The following is a 20143-nucleotide window of genomic DNA, read 5'->3' as shown; positions in this document are numbered from 1 at the left end:
AATCTTTTCTTTTTTTATTGTTATTTTGAAGGATTACAATAATCCTTCAATTTTTTGCCAAAATTTTCAAATATTTTTCAAATCAGTCCTTATCAGATTAATATTTGGTAGAGGGGGGAAAAAGAGTTTATCTGAGAGTTTGTATGGAATTTTTGAATTTTGCTCATTCTCCTTAAGGGTGCCAATAATGGGTGCCAACAAATGACTGTATAACATAGAATACAAGAAGACAAATTTAACAATTAATTTTTGTTGTTCCTTTGAAAAAAAAAAAAAAAAGCCTCTGAAAATGGGTCACTGTTAGAGAAAATGGTGCCTCATGGATTCTTTGGATAGGTAAGGGTTCTAGCTTTTCAAAGAGGTTCTTCATGGAACCTTTTCTGAAAGGAAACACTTTGTTGAAGGGTTCTACATCAAAATTTACATAAGTGTGATAAATAGGAGCCCTTTTACTGGTAAATGTTTATATTCTCTTTTATATTGTATTGTATATCTTTTATATATACCTAGATTGTTCAAGAATTATTACATTTTAGGAAAACCAAGCAAAATTCTACATACATTCTTAAAGTAAATAGACTAATATATAACCCGTCTATGTTTGTGGTAATCATTAAAGGTACTATGTAGAACCCTGCATGCACAGGGCTTCGTTTCAGCAAGAACTCCTACAAATTTAGGAAGCAAAAAATCCTTAACTATCCAAAGAACCAGTTCTTTTTTGTAGAGTGTAACGTCCTTTAGGGTAATTCTGTTTATCTCTTTGGGGGAACCTTTAAATCACTTTACAGTACATCTCATTTAGGACAAATCCTAATTCCCAAGTCCACGTTTTTTTTTTTTTATCTCAAGTCCGCATAAAAAGCACCTGAACTCACTGAAATTTGTGTCCCAGTGTTACGATAAACCCAAATGGTTTCATTTTCTGCCGTTTTCATTTTCAAAACACAATGTTAGTTTTGTTTAAATCTTACTTTCCAATGTTTCTCTAATATGGCTCCTTGTTTCTTTCAAACCAATTCAACAAGATCTTCTGAAATATGGCTGCTTTTGCCGATCTAATTTATGCAGCTACATTGCTAAACTGAGGGTTTTTGTTTATTAGGTGACTTATATGGTTTTAATATACACGCCATGCTAATGAGTAGGTGGAAACCTCTGAATGGTATTTCAGTTTACACAGGACAACAATCAACAGATATACCAATATTTCTTTCTTTTCTTTCTTTTTCTTTTAGTAAGATGTAAGCAATGACATATTACAGCATGAAAGACGCGTATTTCTTCTTCCCTTGCCTCCATAACTAAGTGAATATCTGGAAGCATCACATTTAAAGTTAAATATGCAATATCGCAAATACATTTAGATATGTCATTTGATTATACATATTCACACATGTCTGAAAGCAAAAATAAATCTATATATACTCTATATATTTTTTTTCCACACCTCGAACTTCTTAAACCTTTTAAAACTCTTATTGTCCATCATTTCTAAGTATCATCTTTGGCAGATCTGGGCATGTCCGTTAGGTAAGACTGAGGGCCAGCACAATGTAGGAGGAAATGTATTTTTAAAGTGCAACATTTGAGCTATTCATTCCATAACTAGATATCTCACTACTTTTTATGCTTTTTGTTGATTATTTTAGACCTGTGAACAAAATAGGAAACTACTGAATGGCTTCCTTCCTTCCTTAGACCACAGAATTTTTCATCATTTCTATATCCAACCTGCAATTTTTCTTGTATGCAGGCTACACTTTCTATTAAAACATTCTTAACTAGGTTTCCATCTTATCCGCACTAATTTGGCACAAAAAAATAGCAGCGAGGTTTTTTTTACTTCAGACTATTAATATTATCTTATTATATTATGACACTGATTGTAATCCATTACTGAGGACACCAACAATTTAACCACAAAATTTAAATACTATGGCTAGTTTCCATGTTACCCATCCATTAATTCGTTGATGGGAATAATTAGCCATTTTTGTAGTGTAGGTGTGCCACATTCTCATCCAAAGACTCATTTATGTAGCTGGTGTCTGATTGTTCACGCTCATTCTTCCTCATTCATCCTGCTCATTCTTCGCTCTCCTCATCTTCGCCTTTGGTACCTTTGCTCCAGCGCTGGAAGCAGTGCACGGTGGAAGCCAGGAAGAAGCTGGCCATGATGGCTGCCACGGACACGGAGATGCCCGAGAAGATGATGATGAGGAAGTCGGTGAGGGTCAGGGTGATCTGACATTCCCGGAAACTGTCCTGGGAGAGCTGACTGAGAGGCACACGGCGGCCATCGGTGGGCAAAGAGCACTCAATACCGTCAATACCTGCAAGAGAACAGAACAGAGGTTAATTACACTTTTGGTTTTGGATAAATAAATAATGTTGCTAGGTACTGTGATATGTCATTGCCATCATGTTGGATTCAACTGTAAGGCAATGAAGTCTGAAATACAGAGCAGAACATATCCTTTTAAATAAATATTTTCTTTGCACTTTTTAAAAAAACATGTTCATTATTAGTCTCTGATTATGTGGAGCATCCTACATACAAGTACTTGTTTAAGTTGCTACTATAGGAACAATAACGTATTAGAACGATTCCATTAATTTAAATCTGTGATTTAAATTACAGCAAGCACTACGGTCAGTGCTGCTGTTATAGAAAATTAACCAACACCTTCTGACCAATCTGATTCAAGAATTCATCATCACTGTAGTATAAAAAAGTAAAAAGCCTAATAATGCTGTATATAATTCATATAATTTTTTCTTTCTATTCTATACATTGGAAGTTATTTTAGTTAACTAAATAATAGCAAAAGCTGCAAATATGTAGAACAAGATCACTTCAAGCTTGAAATAGGTACAAATGTATAGAAAAAGATTTCATTTTAGATTTGTAGTGTGGCATGTCTGTCTTAGGTCAATGATGCATCAACAGTTTCATATCATTTAAAAAATACTCTTATGTTTTGTCCTACCAATAACTGACAGTACTGTAAATTGAAAGTACAAAATGTCTTCATTGCCTTTGATCAAATTGCACTCTCAGCATGCTGATCAGATTTCTTCTGTCACAAATAAGAACACTCAGGTCTTCATTAACGTTATTTCATTTAGGGTGGGAAGGTGACAGAACCCAGAAATAGCCCAGTATTTATGGCAGTGTTGGTGGGGGGAAAACCTTGACCAGTGATAGAGAGAGAGACTATAAATCTGACAGGGAGAAAGCGTTCTTGAATTCTATTTAACTATAAAACAAATGTCACTGTTCTCCTTAATGTCCCTGCTCTGTCGATCCAAAAGTCTATTGTAAAAGATGTCAATGGTTTTTCAGGCGTATTCTACTTCCTGCCATAGTGGCCTCCCATGTGATGGTGCCTCAATGTCCTCTTCAAAGTCTACACTTTGGTGACATTAATAAAATGTGGCTCTTTGGTGAGGCCTAGAGTCCTCGAGGGTATATTTGTGACAGTGTTAGTGTTTTTACCGCTGTAGTTCAATAGTTAAATAGTGAAAAAATATAGCAAAAATATAACTGAAGGGAACTGCTGGTGCATGAGTGGTGCTTAATGGAAATAAGCTGATTTGATTGGATACCACAAAACTCCTAACCACACTTTTTGATAATGTATTGATTGTAACTCTGTCCCCAATAATACCAATAATACACAATGATTTATTTTTGCACTTGGCCATGATCATGCAAATAGTAGATATACAGTAGATATCTATCTATTAAGAGACTTATTTATATAAAAGGCTTTTTATTCCCCTGTGTTCAACCAGCAGTGTTTTTGTTCACACATTGCTCTATATCTTAATTTATTGCAGTTTCCACTTTCAGTGGTAACACCTGGCTAATGCGATATAGCCATAAGTTCCAAAAAAAAAAAAAAAAAACACACATTAGCTCTGTTATGCTCTATGGGGGCAATTATTTTTGCTACCATGGATTGTTTCCACTTGTTCCCATAGAGAGAAGTATCACTGCAAATCAGTACAAAGTTCTTCTGATTCATCACCTTTATCCTGTGATGAAACATTTCTATCCAGATGGAAGTGGTCTTGTCTAGGATAACCCTGCCCCCATCCACAGAGCACAAGGACTCATTGAATGGTCTGATGAAAATGATGTAAATCATATACTATGACCTTCACACTCACCAGCTTTCCACCCTATTGAACAGCTAGGGGAGATTTTGGAGTGATGGGCTAGAGAATGCTCTCCACCACCACCATCAAAACACCAACCTAGTGAATATTTTTTGGACAAATGAAGTGAAATCACAGTGCATTTCACTGAAGAATCAGCTTACAAAGAAATATTAGTTTTTCCTACCAAACCACCACAAACAATCTTTTCCTGCTATAATGGAAACAGCTGGCCTAAAACAAAATTTTTGTAGAAAAAAGACTTTTTGTGGACTACAGGAATGCGTCCAAAAATCCCTACTACCCTACACAGTAGGCAAAAAGCAATACACCATAGGAGTAATATGTCTGAATTCTCAGTATTCATAAAACAGTAAGCGAGAAATACCCGAATGAGCTACTGCTTCCGCTGAGATTCTTCAGTATGGACACTGTCTATACTATGCTATCGCATAAGGCAACGGGACGGCACGGAAAAACTGTCAGAATCAAAAATGGCCCGTCGGCTCTTTTGAAGTTGTAGGTCACATGACAATGCCAACATGGCGGATGTAGTACGTCCAGATTGTATTCACGCTTTCCACTTATACTGATCAGTACGTATTGTACCAACAGCCAAGCAGTAGGTACTGAATCGAATGCAGTCGGTACCGTCACTGTACGCGATTTCAGACACAGCCCAGGTCTTTGATGTGCACAAATAAAATGGAAAATAAAGACATGTTCTGTTTGGATAAATGAAACACTTCACCAGCTGATTCAAAAGCAGCCCACCCTCTTTGCTTTATCTGCTGTCACTGTACACTGTCACAACAAAACCTAAGAATAAGTTGTACTGCTACTATATAATACTCCCGCACACCAGGTCAAAATTTTATTACCAAAATTGCATGTTAATCATCTTGTGAAACCCCAAACTTTACCCTAGGTTCACATTAGTGTAGCAGCATACAACAAGTCACGTGTCACTTGAAGTTTTGTCACTTGTCCAGTGTTTTTCCAGTTCTGATGAGAAATGATAGTAGCAAAAATATATAACCTACAGCTAATTCATTAAACCCAACTTAAATAATGCATTAATTAGTGTGTCAGTTGATTGTTAGGTTTACATGCTATGATTCACACTAGCTTTTTTGGCAGAATAGCAGCGCAAGCAAACTTTACTAGCTACATATGGACATACACTCAGAGGCACCAACGATCTCTGCTAATTCCTTCCAAGATTTATTTTCCTTCATAATATCTCAACGTTTTTTCTTCCAGTTTTGTCAGTCAAACAGTAAATGGGAACTATCTGCAGGAAGGAAATGAAAGTTCTGAGTGGGGAGCTAAAGACACATTGCACCAAACACGCCACAGGATTGGTCCGAGGAATTACTCAAGCCAGTTTGGATTTGGCACGTTTGCACTGACCTGAGAAAACCGCAATGTAAATGCTGCTGTCTCTCAATTGTGGCTCAGTGTCATGCATGTAAGTAGAAAATGAACAATTGCTGTGGCTTTGGCACTTGATAGTGCGAATGAAGGGCTACGAGTATCACTGCTATGGATTTTTTGAGACATCACCAAAATTCTGTAGAGACATTTAGATCACCTACATGAAAAGAATAAAGTGCCAAGCAGATGGTAATTACTCTTTGCTAAATGTCAGCAGAGCTTTTATCAGCAATAGCTCTAATGAGATCCGTGGGGAGCGTAAAGCATTTCATTTCTCCTGTATTTTAAACAGTCGTAACTTCTCGATCACTAAAGTCTGGCTTTAATGATGTCGTCTGCACATTTAAGAGCAGTTCATATGATAGCACGCCTCATGTGATGGGCTATACTTAAGCATCAACCAAACTCACAGGAGGCAAAAGAGATAAATGGTTTCTATTTATATTCTCAGAGTTCTCTCAGGCCCAGACTCATCTCCCTTTACTATGATAAAGATGTGATCTTTTGGCGTTTTTTGGGGTTGTTTTTTGGGTGTTTTTTTGGTGGGAGTGGGGGGTTGTCCTGTCTATGTGCCTTCAGGCTGTCTCTGAAAGCTGAATAATGCATTTGTGATACAACATTCTTCTAATGTTAACTTTTTAAACTTTTTAATGTACGGCTGCGGGCTTATTTGGGTCATCAACATCCTGCTTTCAGGAGACACTAATGGACGTCATTGTTCTAATGGTATCATGCGTCTATACATTGCTGAGTGAGAGAATATTTTTTTCCTCTGTGGATTGTGATCTAAAAACGGTAGCTCTGTGAATTTATTTTTTTTTTTAAAGACACTGAAGTCTGGAAAGCTGTAAGTAACCTGCGATATTGTAAAATGAGCACTAAAGTCATGACTTGATGAAGCACAAGTCGTATATCAGCTCTCAAGGGCAGGTCTGAGATCGGTTGAGGGCAAAATATAAGGGTTTAGAATCAAAATGCAATTGTAAATCTGGGCATTTTTATATAATAAATATTTTTCTTGATATATAATTTAATAATTTAAGATGTCGTGTGGTTTAGTATACTATACACACACACATACACACACACTATATATACACATACATACATACATACATATATATATATATATATATATATATATATATATATATATATATATATATATATATATACACACACACACATATATATGCATATATATATATGACAGAAGTACAGCTCTAAGACATAAGATAAGACAGATGTAATCAATCTCTTTCACAGAAGAAAGTAGAGCAGCTAATATTATTCAGCACAAAGCAAAGTTTCTAATTTGGCAACCTAATTGAGATCTAACAAGTGCTGAATGAACAGTTAACTAATCCTAAAGCACTCTGGAAATAGTTTGAGTCTTTTAAATTTGACTATATTTCAGTCCTTGAAGAGAACTCCAGCATTATTTCTCCTGTTGTGTTCAAACTCCATCTGAGTCACTGGCCACTGGACACACTCTGAGGTCAACTATTTCAGAAGCGTTTTCTGAAAACATATTTATGCGTTTTCTGAAAACATATTTATTTTCTGGCAGAATCATTACAGTGATGTGCACTTTGTTCATTTTCACAGCTCAAATACAGACAGACAAAACGAGCGGGTCTCGATCACAAATATAGGTATAAAGCCCATTGTGTTTGCACCCTCAATAACACTCAACAGCTGCAAAGTTTTTTTTAGACTTTCTTTATAACGGTCTGTATTGCATTTGTTTAGGTACAGCTGAGATTTTAAAGAAACAGTGACTGACTTCACCCAGCAGTGGGTCCATAATGAGTCATCCAGCATGCTGTCATTCTGCCCTTTTCCAAAACTCAGAGAAAGGACAGAGATAAAGGGCAGGAACAGAAACATTACTCCCTCATGGACATCTATGTCATGCTGAAAAACCCTGTTTTTAATGTCAAACCTACTGTTAGGAATATCTTTTGTATTCGCAGCAGTAGAGTTGATCACCGAAGAGGACACATTGTCTTGAAAAAGACAAAGCTACTTAATTATTTGTACCTGTGTGAGGTTATGTCGGGCTCGAGTTAATGAGATGAAGCGAACAGGCATGTTCGTTGAAGAGACAGCCATCACAGCAGGCCAGGAGAAGCCAGGTTCCCCCACGTGTCACTACTTGATGGATTACAGTCAGTATAAGCAGGGAAGTAAAGACAGATGGATAGGGTAGATACATTTAATATACATATATATATATATATATATATATATATATATATATATATATATATATATATATATATTAGAAAAAGCTTATGTAGTAACACAAATTCAGAATAGGTACATTCCACCCAATGAATGTACAGCCAATATAAGTTTAGGCACCCTCCATAAAAATAAACCATTGTGTCTGACAATTTCAGAATCAAACACCATGCCCATAACAAGAAGCTGTTAGGAAGGAAAATAGCTTTACTGAAAACAAGCTAGAAAAGGCAGCTCCTCAACAATTCCAAGCTTCATTAAAATCCCAGAGAAATATTCAAATCTGGCAGAAAACAAATGGTTTTGTTACCAAATCACTTTTGCTAGAAGAAACTCTCTGGATTTTAACACTGCTGAAATCTTGTGGTTTGAAGAGGACATCCACATGTGCAAATCCCAGAATTTCAATGAGTTTAACCTCCATGTTCTTGCATAGAGGAAAATCCAAAAATCTTCTGAGTGTCTCCACAATTATTATGGTTTCTGTAGTGTAGTAGTTACCACGTTCGTTCTCATTTGTAAGTCACTTTGGATAAAAGCATCTGCTACATGAATAAATGTAAATGTATGAGACATTACAGGAAGAAGCTTACTGCTATTATTCTCTCAAAATATTAATGGCATTTGGTGCTAATACTTTTGAAAACAGGATTTTCTACTACTACCACTACTACTACTACTACTACTACTACTACACAAAGAAAACATTGTTTTAAAAAATAGTGTTTAAAGCAAAACCTTACAGCATCCCCATATGAAATATCTGAATTTATCGCCACTGCAGATGTTAATTTTTCATAAACGGTACCAATCAGTTTAGCAGGACTCTTTCTTCCTACACCTCTTGTGTAGGATCATTATGCAATATGCATTTACTTATCATGGCTTTATAACATTCACTTAAACAAAAAAGGATTGAAATGCAAAAATAAAAATTATTTATGTCACAGCCCCAACCCTGTGTGGATTTAACTGTTAAACAGACAGGGGAAGGGCTGGGGGATATAGTGCTCCTGTAGAAGAATATTAAGTCAGAGTATAAGCCCATGGAAGAGTGGGAGAGGAGACGCTCACGTGTCATACTCACAATGTGAGAGTGTGATGGCGGAGTGTGACTCACATGCATCAGGAGGGGTTTCCCTCATGCAGGGGACTTGATGACATCACCATCACATGCCATTTTCTCAAACAGCAGTTAAACATGCATGCACACACACACACACCATGCTACACTTACAATGTGGAGTCGTGTGTAAATAAACACACACAGAAACCACAAGCAGTTGTAAAGCATGGATCATGATTGAATTTTCCAGTAAAAATTCAATTAATGAAATGACAAAGAATAATAATTTTTTTAAATACATCTACAAGCAACAGAATTTATAAGCAGAGTATTACAGCATCACCAGCTTTTCATTGTAATATTACCAGCCAACTCCATAATTATTGGCACCCTTAATGGAGGTAAAAAAAAATTGAGATGGCATATAGCATTATTTTAAGAAATACAATATATTTTCCTGCAAAACCTTGATTTAAAAATTATCGGTGCCCCTACAAACTTCCTGTAATATCTATAATTATAATGGTTGACAAAAATTAAATTTTTAGCTCTAATGAATGACTTTTTTTGTTGACGAATGTAGTCTATCCATTTACAGTAATTTACTGAGTAGAAAATGTACAGTTTCAGTAAATTGTGCATTTTCATGAAGGTTTCCAATAATTATGGAGCTGACTGTAAAACAACTAGTATGCATAAGTTTAAAAATATGGGGAAGCAATTACCATTTTTTTAGTAGTATGGTGGTTCAAAATCATTGGCACCCTTACAATTAATATATGGTTGCAATGGTTTTTTCACATTTCAATAAAATTTTATTAGAGGAAACATATATTTTGTTCAGCTGAGAACAGAATATTTGAATTGTGTTGTGTGTTGAAGTATGCCATTACGTCTGTATTTCAAATATGACTTTAAAAATAAAATAAAAAAAATAAAAAATTAATAAAAGTTTTCCATAATGTAGTCCTGCTGTGGCACATTACTGGCACATTCTGACTGCTGTAAATGAAATAATCAGTGGATGGTAATTGGATAAGCCTCCATAGAGAAATAAACACAGTGACCCTGTCACATGAACCACTTTTTCATGCATGCCTGGGCCTGTATGCAGTCTGGCTCACAGGACCACAGAGGATCTGTGACGCAGAAGTTCAGCCTGTTCAATCTCCGTCATGAGTCTGAAGCTACAGTTTAATGATCAGACATCAAACTGGTGGCTTATGATTTCCATCCTGATCTGATGCACATGTTGCCGGTGCTACACTTGTGCTAGTCCAGTGTCTGATCAACACAGGGCTGCTGTTGGCCGAGAGACAAGGACTGCTCCGAATTATACATGTGGTTTGTCTGCGTTTAACCCGAACACAGAGCAGACAGCAGCGGATCATGTTTACACACTTTTTCCCATTAAAAGATTCATGGCAGTGGCTTGTGCTAAACTGGAGGCCACTGGGGGCTGTTTATCACCAGACTAGCTCAGTGGAGAAGCTGCACAGGCCTTAGTTAGTGCATCAGATTCTGTACAGACCTGAACTCTCCCAGGATGTGACAACATAAACATGGGATAAATGAAAGTTTATATGTATTTTATTGTATTTTTCTACATTTTACAATTGGCTCTACTTCCATGCAAGCGCCAGGGTAATATCATAGAATACAAACATGTTGCTTATTCAGTTGGACAAAAAGCAAATTTCCATTTTTCTATTTCCAACCCATTTTGGTCCAATACCGTGCTAATTTTACCACCTACCTCTTTTTATCACACGTTTCAAACAAATACAAGTGACTGACTTATTTATACCACAGCTCTGCTGAATGCTTGATTCGGATCATTCAGAAGGTTTTGATTCATTTTCTTTAACAGCAGCTCTGTTTTGCCTGTAGTTCAACTAACAGGTTTATATTAATGCACTCATTCTAATGTTACTGTTTCTATAGTAACAACTCTATCTCCGAAGCACAGACTACAATAATCCAAGACAAATAATAAAGAGATTTATTTTTAAAAAATGTGTTATTAAACAAAGAAAAACTTATAATTGTTGATATGGTGAAGTTTTTTCTAAGGAGATGTTTATGTAACATATGGAAGGAGTCCCCAGCTTCAGTTGGAAAGTCTTCAGGATAGAGTTAGCATTTTCCAGTTTCTTGATAAGAAGAAGCTTGGTGACAAGCTATGTGTGGGATTTTTGTTTTGTTTTTTGTTTTGTCTTAACTTTACGAGAGAAAAAAAGAGAGGCTGTTCAGGGAACGAATGTAGCTGTAATAACACAAGTGATAACAGGAACTAACACCTTTGTGGGCTTTAAACAACTATATATGGATCAAATATGACTGGTTATTCGTTAATAACTTTAAAAATTCTAACCGTTGGCAATTGGCTGTGGTATAAGAGGAATAAAATGCTTCAGCACATACTGTTATAGGAATCAGAATAAGAATCAATTAGCAAGTAGGCTAACATTTGAGATATTTGGGTTTATACTGTAGTTGTAAGCTAGGTTAAGTTAAAGTTTTTCAACATTTGTTGTTTCAATGATCAGTGCGATTTTAGGTGCAGGCTTCTTTCTCGTTTAAGATGCTTTTTTGTACTTTTATACTTTAAATAATTTTAAGGTAAATGCTTGTATATATCACTAGTGCTGTTTTTTGAGGCTCTGTAGTCCACCTTAATTCACCTTAGTATTTCATGTTTAAATGGAAAATTCTACTTAATGTTTCATCTTTATAGCTGAATTTTGTTGGACATGGAAGATATTTTTGAACATTTGATCCTACTACAGATAGTACACATAGTTAAAGAAGATATTTTTAATCCATTAATCCTGGATTGTGCATGTACATACTGCAAAGAGAACAGAAGCATGGGGTGTGTCTGTGTGTGTGTGTGTGTGTGTGTGAGAGAGAGAGAGAGAGAGAATGAGCACAACTCCATACAGACCCAGTTAAGCACCACAAAGCAGACCCAGATAAAGTACAGTGTGGATCATGACCACTATTGCCTTTCAGTCATAGAATACTTGCAGAAGATTATGCAGGGATCTTTATTTGTTGTGATGGATCGCCATTGACTTGTGCATTATTTAACTATAGAAATACACACATACCTACTGTTTGCTTGTTTTTATTATTGAAGGAATCAATTGCATCTTCATACATGTGTATCACTGATGCAAAAGGCAAAACAGGGGCAAAACACCTTCTGTGCAGGGGCGTATCTACGAGGAGGCCTGGGATGGTAACTGACCTGTCAGGGGAAGAGTCCACGGAGGTGAATGCACATGCAGAATGTCTTTATTAAAGACACTAAAGGGAACAGGCTTGAGGAGACAGACGTAAGGGACAAACACGAGGAGTAGACACACTAGGAACCAGGATTATCAGAATGTAAAAAACTTGAAAATAAACACTAAGAAAGATGCTAAATAATTAAAAAAAAAAAATAGTGTAAATAACACAGGCATAACGACATAAGAAAACCAGAACTCAAACATAACCTGATATGAGTTAATGCTCCAGCAACTAAGGAAGAGACACAGGGATCTTAAATAGAGCGCTAACCAATCAGGGAAATATGAAATACATGAGTAAGGTTACACAGTAAATGAAGAGAGACAACAGAGGAAGAAGTTCTACACAGGGAACAGGCGTTCCCTCTAGTGGTCCAAGGTGAAATTGCCCCTGGGGGCCATGACATTACCAAAAAGAACTTAGGTTGGACACCATGGGTGCCGGCCCTCCTGAAACTGTCAGTTAATAGAATTGGTGGGCATGTATGTGGATTTAGTAACGGTGAATTAAAAGCCTTCCTCTTCATGAAGTAATTTCCTGATTGGCTAAATGCAGCATGGCTGCTCAATTGCATAAAGTTGAACATCGGTGAAATTTTCCAGCTGAACAAAGAGCCTGATTTCACCACAAATCCAACAGTTAATTACTAGCATAAGCTTGTTTGTTATAATACAAATGCATGATTGTTAGCACAAATTCAGTCTGAATGGAAAGATGAACAATTTACAATGCAGATTATGAAAGATGATATATGGTAGTTAGCAATGTTATCCTGGTCAGGGTCAGGGCAGATCTGGAGCCTATCCTGGGAACACTGGACACGAGGTGGGAGAATACACCCTGGATGGGATGGCAGTCCATCACAGGGCATCACAAGGGCAATTTAGTGTTGTCCACCTACAGCCATGTTTTTGGGAAGCGGGAGGAAACCAGAGAAACCAAAGGAAACACAGATAGAGGAAGCACATATGAAACGTCACACAGAAAGCTTGGGACCTAAGCTTGGGATCAAACTGAGGAACCTACAGCTGTGAAGTGGCAACACTACTCGCAGTACCATGCCACATCTTAATACTAATATAAATATTCAGTATTCATCGATGAGCCCCGTGCCTTATGGTATTAATTTCTGTAAATACGAGATGTCATTCATGGGCATGGGAGAATTTCAAATCCTGATGCTTAACTGAGTGGTTTGAAGGAGAAGCGTGTTTAAACCAGGTACATTAATTGACCTGTTCTTTTACAATAATAAATTATGTCAGTAATTTCATCAAGAGAATCAAGTTAGCGTGAAGAACAATTGAGTTTTGACGATTCCTGTAGTACATAACTACATAAGAGTTGGTTTACTGTAAGATAATATCCCGTAATTATGATTAAGGAAAATTTCCTGCTTATTCCTGGAATAAGTTTTATAGTCCTACACATCATTACAGAAACTAGCTGTAATACATGTAATAGATCCTAATGTAATAGATTCGTAACTCTATGTATAACCTTTTTCCTGGTATTTCTCTTTATTCTCAAGAATATTATAGAAGAATCATCGATTTGCACCAGTCAGAAGATCCATCCTTGTGTTTAAAGGGATAGTCCATCATGTACAGCGAGTCAGCTCATGTTTAATGGAAAATGAGCAGTTTTCTGAGATGAGCTATCTCTAAGTTCAGACTATATCTCAACTGTTGGGTTCAAGAGGGTAATAAACCTTCCCAGACACATGAGGGTCAATGTCATTTTGATTTAAAACTGCATTTTGATTTAAAACTCCATCATCCTCAATGTAGTACACACACACACGTTTTTTAAAACATGAGATATGATATAACTGGGCCAATATAATGAACTCTATTCCACATTTTGAAAGAAAGCAATTATTTAGTAATATTTATACATTCAGAGCAAGACAGCCTTGAGGTGAACAGGGCAAAACGTCTTTAAAAACTATTTATGTTTTTCAATTCTTGCAGGAAACACCCACGTGTCATTTTTCACTTGGATCTTTCTCTTCTGTAAAATAAATCTGTAAAATAGAGAGGCATGGTCCATTTTGTATCTCTCAGAAGCCATGGGGGTGCTAATTTTTGCACTCGACCGCACAGATACATCTGAAAACAAAAGTTTTCCATCCATGTGTATATTTTTACATTTTATGCTTTCCATCCACATTGAAATGCTGAGATGATTGAAACAAATGCTCCTACTACTTAAACCAGAGAGCCAAACACTAAGCCAAAGCAGTGAATTGTATAGAATGCTGTCTCCCAACAGACCAGTTTATTTTTAAATATCAATAACATGATCCATTTTAGTGTACAAAATCTCTGCCTAACGTGGAAAATGACCTACTGCTGTCTTGGATTGGGTACTGTTGGACTTGTACACTATAGACCATAGTGTTTTCATCTACAGACTTGAAAAGTGGTTCATTTAGAGTTTAGTTGGTCATTAGCAGTTACTAAAACAAAAGTGCAAAACAATTCAACAGTTGTAGATACTAACCTGTTTTCTATGTGTCTGAGCTGGATCATCCAACAATGATGAGGTCTATTACAATGCAAAAGTGTGTCTTTTTGAAAATGTCTAGTTTCTGCTTTTTGGTGGTTGGTAATGCTGACTCAGTGTAGATAGGGAAAACATGTATACATGTTTTTAAATACAAAGCCAGAGTCAGGGATCCCCCTAAAAAATCAGTCTTTAAATGTATCTTCACAAATATAAATTATAGCCCCTGACAAATCACCCTTGCTTTTGTGGCCTATTAACCGTTAGGAAACTCTTTCGGAAGATTACTCATGTCCATCTCACACCTCCCATCCCATTTGCACATGTTTGGAAAGGTCACTTTGGTTTATTTTTTTCATAACCAGCCAGAGTTCGGCCTCCCCTAAAATCCTGGGAATCCAGTGACGCAGAAATAAGCAGTGAGGTGAGATGCAGCTCTTGAGTGGGAGAACAGGCATGGTGGGCCAGTTGGCATGTATGCCAAAGGCATGGATCTGTTCACCGCTCCTGGCCTGCTGCTGCTGCTGCTGCTTCTGCTGCTTATATGTAAGCCTCATTTTCTCTATTGCTCCATGTAATACCCATTTACTGGAGTGCAATAACTAAACATCCATGGTGAATGCATTTGCAACCCCTAACTGGTAGTATTCTGCCAATTTACCAGATGTTTACTGGAGCTTTCCTTGTCACTTCAATGAATATCGCCTTGCCCAACCCTTGGCTCAAAACTCTCTAGGAAGTACCAAGGACAGCCCAAGGTCACGCTCATGTGTAAACATGCTGCGAGGCAGGCTACGAAAGAGTGCACTGCCAGTACCAGCTCTACACTGTTTGCTCATCTGATACTATATTTATCTAAAGTAAACTACTGTACTTCCATTCACTCTAAAAGGAAATGTCATCCTGGTCAATCGTTGAGACTTGATCATCAGAAAGTCAACCTCTGAGTGAGCACAGTAAACATCTGCCCCTTGATGAGAAATGACCTTGGCTGAGAGAATGGGACAGCTGGGGCCATTTACTTTCTTTATTTTCCAACTTGTGATTTTGTCATTTCATCTTCTAATGGTCTTATTTGGGTGGCTTCTGCTCAGAAGAACATATTGATGGTTTATATTGCAAGTAAGTGCATTTATCGAGCAGTCTTTTTGTCATGGGCTACATGATCTTTCATTATCTGGTATCAGTGATTAATTGTTGGTAGATAGTCATTACTGGGCTTGTATTCTGCTCACTGGGTCACATCTCCACATAATCAGATTTTGTGGTTCTGTAACTCACTTCATCTTCATCCCTTAGAATTACCAATGCTTGCATCTGGGGAAAAGCATTAGTCCAGTGCTTGTACATAAAAAAGGTTTTCATGGGCACCAGAGACGGTGCGACAGGCAGTAATGCCATAGCAGGTCGACATCTATTATCTAGAAATTTTATAGTAACATGTTTTATAGAAAACATTTTGATCATGTATGGATTTAGATAAAAGTAATATTCTTTTACTGGTGTTTTCTCTGTAAAAAGTTGAGAGAGTCTAAAACATTTTGTAAAACATCTTGTGCTGTGATGCCACCAAGAACATGAATTTCCACCACAACAGAGGGAAAATTACAATCTAACCAATGTATTTGTCTTAAAACTGATTTATGAAATAATGTTTTTAAAAAAAAGTTGTCCCATTCCAGGTGTCATCCCATGTTGCTTAATTATAATTAAGTTTGGGAGAAAGTTCATGCCTGAAGCTCCACATTTTCACAGTTAACCTCCTATATGAATTCCCATCTCTTGCTTTCTCCACTATTGATGGTTTCCACACCCAGCACCTACCAGTCAACCACACCTACCCACGAATCCTTAATGGGGGGCTTACTATCTAGAGTAAAGCAAAAGCACTGAAGTTCTCAGAGGTCTCTCCAATTTTTACAGTTATACAATCACCTTTTATGCCATAGTTGAGGACACTGTTTCCAATATTAAAAAAAAAAAACATGACCATGCTACTGTTGAGTCTCAGTAGTATTCACACTGCTTCAACATTTGCTTTTAGTTTGTTTTCATTGTTTTTCTATAGTTCATTTGACTTTGTTTTCCTGAATGCAGTGTGTGACAAATACGGTCTAATCCCTATGTGTAAATGTAAAAACTTACTACTTGGCTAACTGTAAGTACTGTATTGATAGAAGTACAGTCAGAGAGCATCTTTGTGTGTGTGGTTGACATGCTTACGTCGTGGTGTTCAGTGGCCGATGATGCAAAGGGGAAGAGGTTACAACAGGTCATTAAAGTGGTTATTTTTTGTTTTGTTTTTTAAAAAACTGTCACTCCGTTGGTCACTCCAAATAAGTTCTTCCATTACTATAATCTATTATGCAGCTCACTCAAACAGAAAACATAATATTAAGGCTTGACAGCTTTTCAGCAAAAGAGTTTTCTGAAAAATATATACGCAGCATGCCTGTAACTGGCTAATACACATACAGACCTGGAGGGGGAAAGCAGTTGCTTGGTATGATTGTCAAAAGTATGACGTAGACAGAGCACATCCCTATGTGGAGTGGAATGCTAAATATGAGATGGGCTGAGAATAAAGGGAAGCATGCTGTACCCATAGGAGCCTAACAAGATGCTTTACCAGGCTGGAAAAATGCCCTAGGTTATGTGTCATTATTCTGGAACTTCCTTCCAGAATAGGTGCTGAAATAAATTTAGACCTTAGGAAGGGTTCCCTGTTTTAAATGAGTTACTATAAATACCAAAGCCTTGACTGAAAAGATAACAAAGATGGATTTCTTCAGTTAATGTTTTTTTAAAACATAGATGAGAATATTCATCATTTCACAGAATCTCAGTCTCACTTACCATTTGGTAGCTTGTGGCTGTTCTCAACTAGCCAAGCAAAAAGGTTGGCAAATTTGCAATTGCACACCCAAGGGTTGCCCTCTAACCTGACGACCCGCAGAGAAGGCAGCTGGCTCAGCGCACCAACCTGGAGACTGGAAAGGGCATTGCGCTCCAGTTCAAGTTCTCGTAGAGAGGTCAAGCCCCTGAAGGCATCCTCACTGACCATGCTCAGGTGAGGGTTGTTGCCCAAGCGCAACTTGATGAGGCTCCGGGACTCACCAAATGTTCCTTTTGGGATCTCAGTCAAGTTGTTGCTGCCCAAGTCCAAGAAAACTAGCCTGAAGGAGGTGCTTAAGGTTCCTGGCTCAATGTGTGAGAGTGAATTGTTCCGGAGATCCAGATACACTAAGTCACTGTAGAGCACGAGAAAGTCAGAGGGAATGCGCGGGATCCAGTTGTTGGACAGCAACAACCTGCGAACATCCAGCGGGATCTCATCTGGGAGGCGAGTGAGTCCTCGACCGCTACAATCCACCGTGTGAGGGTCCGGGCACTTGCAGGTGGCTGGACAATTTTCCCCTCGTGTCAGCAAGGCAAATGAGATAAAGGCAAGGAGAGGATGGACCCGGCAGACACATGGCAACATGGTCAAGTGGGTGTGAAGATAGAAAAGGGAATAGAGGGTAAGGGGAAATTGAGGGGAAAGGGAAGGGTTAGGGTCAAAGGGCAGGAAATTAGGAGAGGGAAGGGGAAGGGGAAAGCACAAGGAGAGAAAAGAATCAAAGCCTGCATGGAAGCATCCTGTTGTCCTGGTGATGAAATGTTAAAAAAAGGTCTTGCCTTGAGAAGATCAGCAGGCTGTATTTCCAAGAGACCATAGAGGAAGCAGCTGTAGAGAGAATACTAGGCTACTGGCTTTGATCAGTGAAGGGAGGAGAGAAACTGTGGGAGGGAATGAGAGAGCGAAAGCGAGAAAGAGAAAGGGGAGGGGTGGTGAACGGAGTGTAGTATGAGGGGAATTTTAAGGCAAGCCAAGAGGTAAATGAAAGGGTTCTTTTCGTCGTCCTCTCCCTCATTTAGCCACCGTCGATCATACATGGCAAACAGACACAAAAGGATCAAGCTCATTTTGTCTCCAGCATGCAATCGCTCAGTGCTTCCATTTGTCAACCAGCATCATCCCCCAGGACTGACTGAGCGTCTATCAATGTGAGCTTATGCACCTCAGAGCCAAGCGTCACGAAGCGGTCACAATCCTAACAGGAGAATTCCCCTAGTCGCACACTGTAGTCCACCTTTCCCTCAGTCCTCTGCATGGTGTGAATTGAGTTTCAGCCAATAATTTGTAGCATGGATTTGCAGCTCCGTTGCAATGGCGCATCCACAAAGAAATCCTCCGCATACATATTACACTTGCAGAAATCGGTGTGCTCCTCAGCTGCTGTGCTTTGTTTTGCTGCTCTCCTCTCAACGGTTATGATAACTGGATGAGTGAAGCATGCAGTCAACATGTGATGTCACTTCCTTGTGAAAGGACAATGTCAGTAATCTTCTTTCCATTGATTCCTTAATGCATGTACATTGTATTGTATTACTGTTCTATTTTTATATTCATCACATAAATGTAAACTAAAAATGTATCTTTAAAAAAAATAATAAATAATATACAGTAAGATGTCAGGAACAAATAGGATTTTGCAGTGTTCTTATTAATATAGGCCAGTTATTCATCAGGTTTAAACAACAACAACAACAAAAAAAACCTCTTAATCCAGCTATGAGTAAATCTTCTTTCTCCCATGAAATAACTCCTGTTTCTAATAGAAATCACTTAATTGAAATCATTACAAATAAATTGTTAACATTACAGAGGTTATATGAGCGTATATCTTATATCACACTATAAATCTTTTGAAAGTGGAATCTCTGCATGATGCCTGTTACATTTTTTATGGAATGGTTTAGGCTGTAGATAATAAATATTTTTTAAAAATGTATATTGTCTTCTAAATATTATTTTGCAACATTTCATGTCTCAACAATTTACCTGCTAACATTATACAGGAAAACTTGTTTTGTTGTTGTTAAAATATTACCAATAATAACAATTCCATTGCTTCAGCAAAAAGTTCAAATCGCTTGGCAAATTGTTTAACATGTTCTTCCCTTGTTTACAAGGGTTTACTCTGGGTTCTCCAGTTTCCTTCCATTGTCCAAACAAATTCAAGTAGGTGGATTGGTTACAGCAAATTGCCCCTAACTGTGAATGATTGTTTATATGTATGTGTGCTTGTTGCCCTGCAAAGAACTGGCGTCCCATCCAAGCTGAATTCTCTCGTGTTGTGCCCGGTGTTACCGGGTTTGGCTCTGATTCCAGGTCCTCAACACTTACCAGGAAGAGTTTACCGAAGATGAATGATTGAATCATGTGGATGGAATGTAGGCTAGTGTTGTCTAGTTAGCTAAACCACCAAGCAAATGCATTTAACAAAAACTCGTAACAAAACTGCACAAATTGTGCATTGTCATAACAGAACTGTATATAACAGAAGTTATATTTGATTTAGCTTCTACAATATGGTG

General features: G+C 37.6%; 1 protein-coding gene across 1 annotated transcript; it reads right to left on the bottom strand.

Moving 5' to 3' along the window:
• Positions 1 to 1336: 1336 nt before the first annotated feature.
• lrrc38b (leucine rich repeat containing 38b) lies at positions 1337 to 18980 on the bottom strand. The gene is made up of 2 exons (XM_053653477.1): positions 17579 to 18980; positions 1337 to 2336 (listed from the first exon to the last, which is right to left on the bottom strand). Exons 1-2 carry the CDS (start codon positions 18204 to 18206, stop codon positions 2089 to 2091), a joined length of 876 nt encoding a protein of 291 aa, XP_053509452.1. The 5' UTR covers positions 18207 to 18980; the 3' UTR covers positions 1337 to 2088.
• Positions 18981 to 20143: the final 1163 nt, after the last annotated feature.

This window comes from Ictalurus furcatus, chromosome 21 (genome assembly GCF_023375685.1).
Source record: "Ictalurus furcatus strain D&B chromosome 21, Billie_1.0, whole genome shotgun sequence".
In the NCBI taxonomy this organism is placed as follows: domain Eukaryota; kingdom Metazoa; phylum Chordata; class Actinopteri; order Siluriformes; family Ictaluridae; genus Ictalurus; species Ictalurus furcatus.
This window is presented reverse-complemented; position numbering and strand designations above follow the sequence as displayed.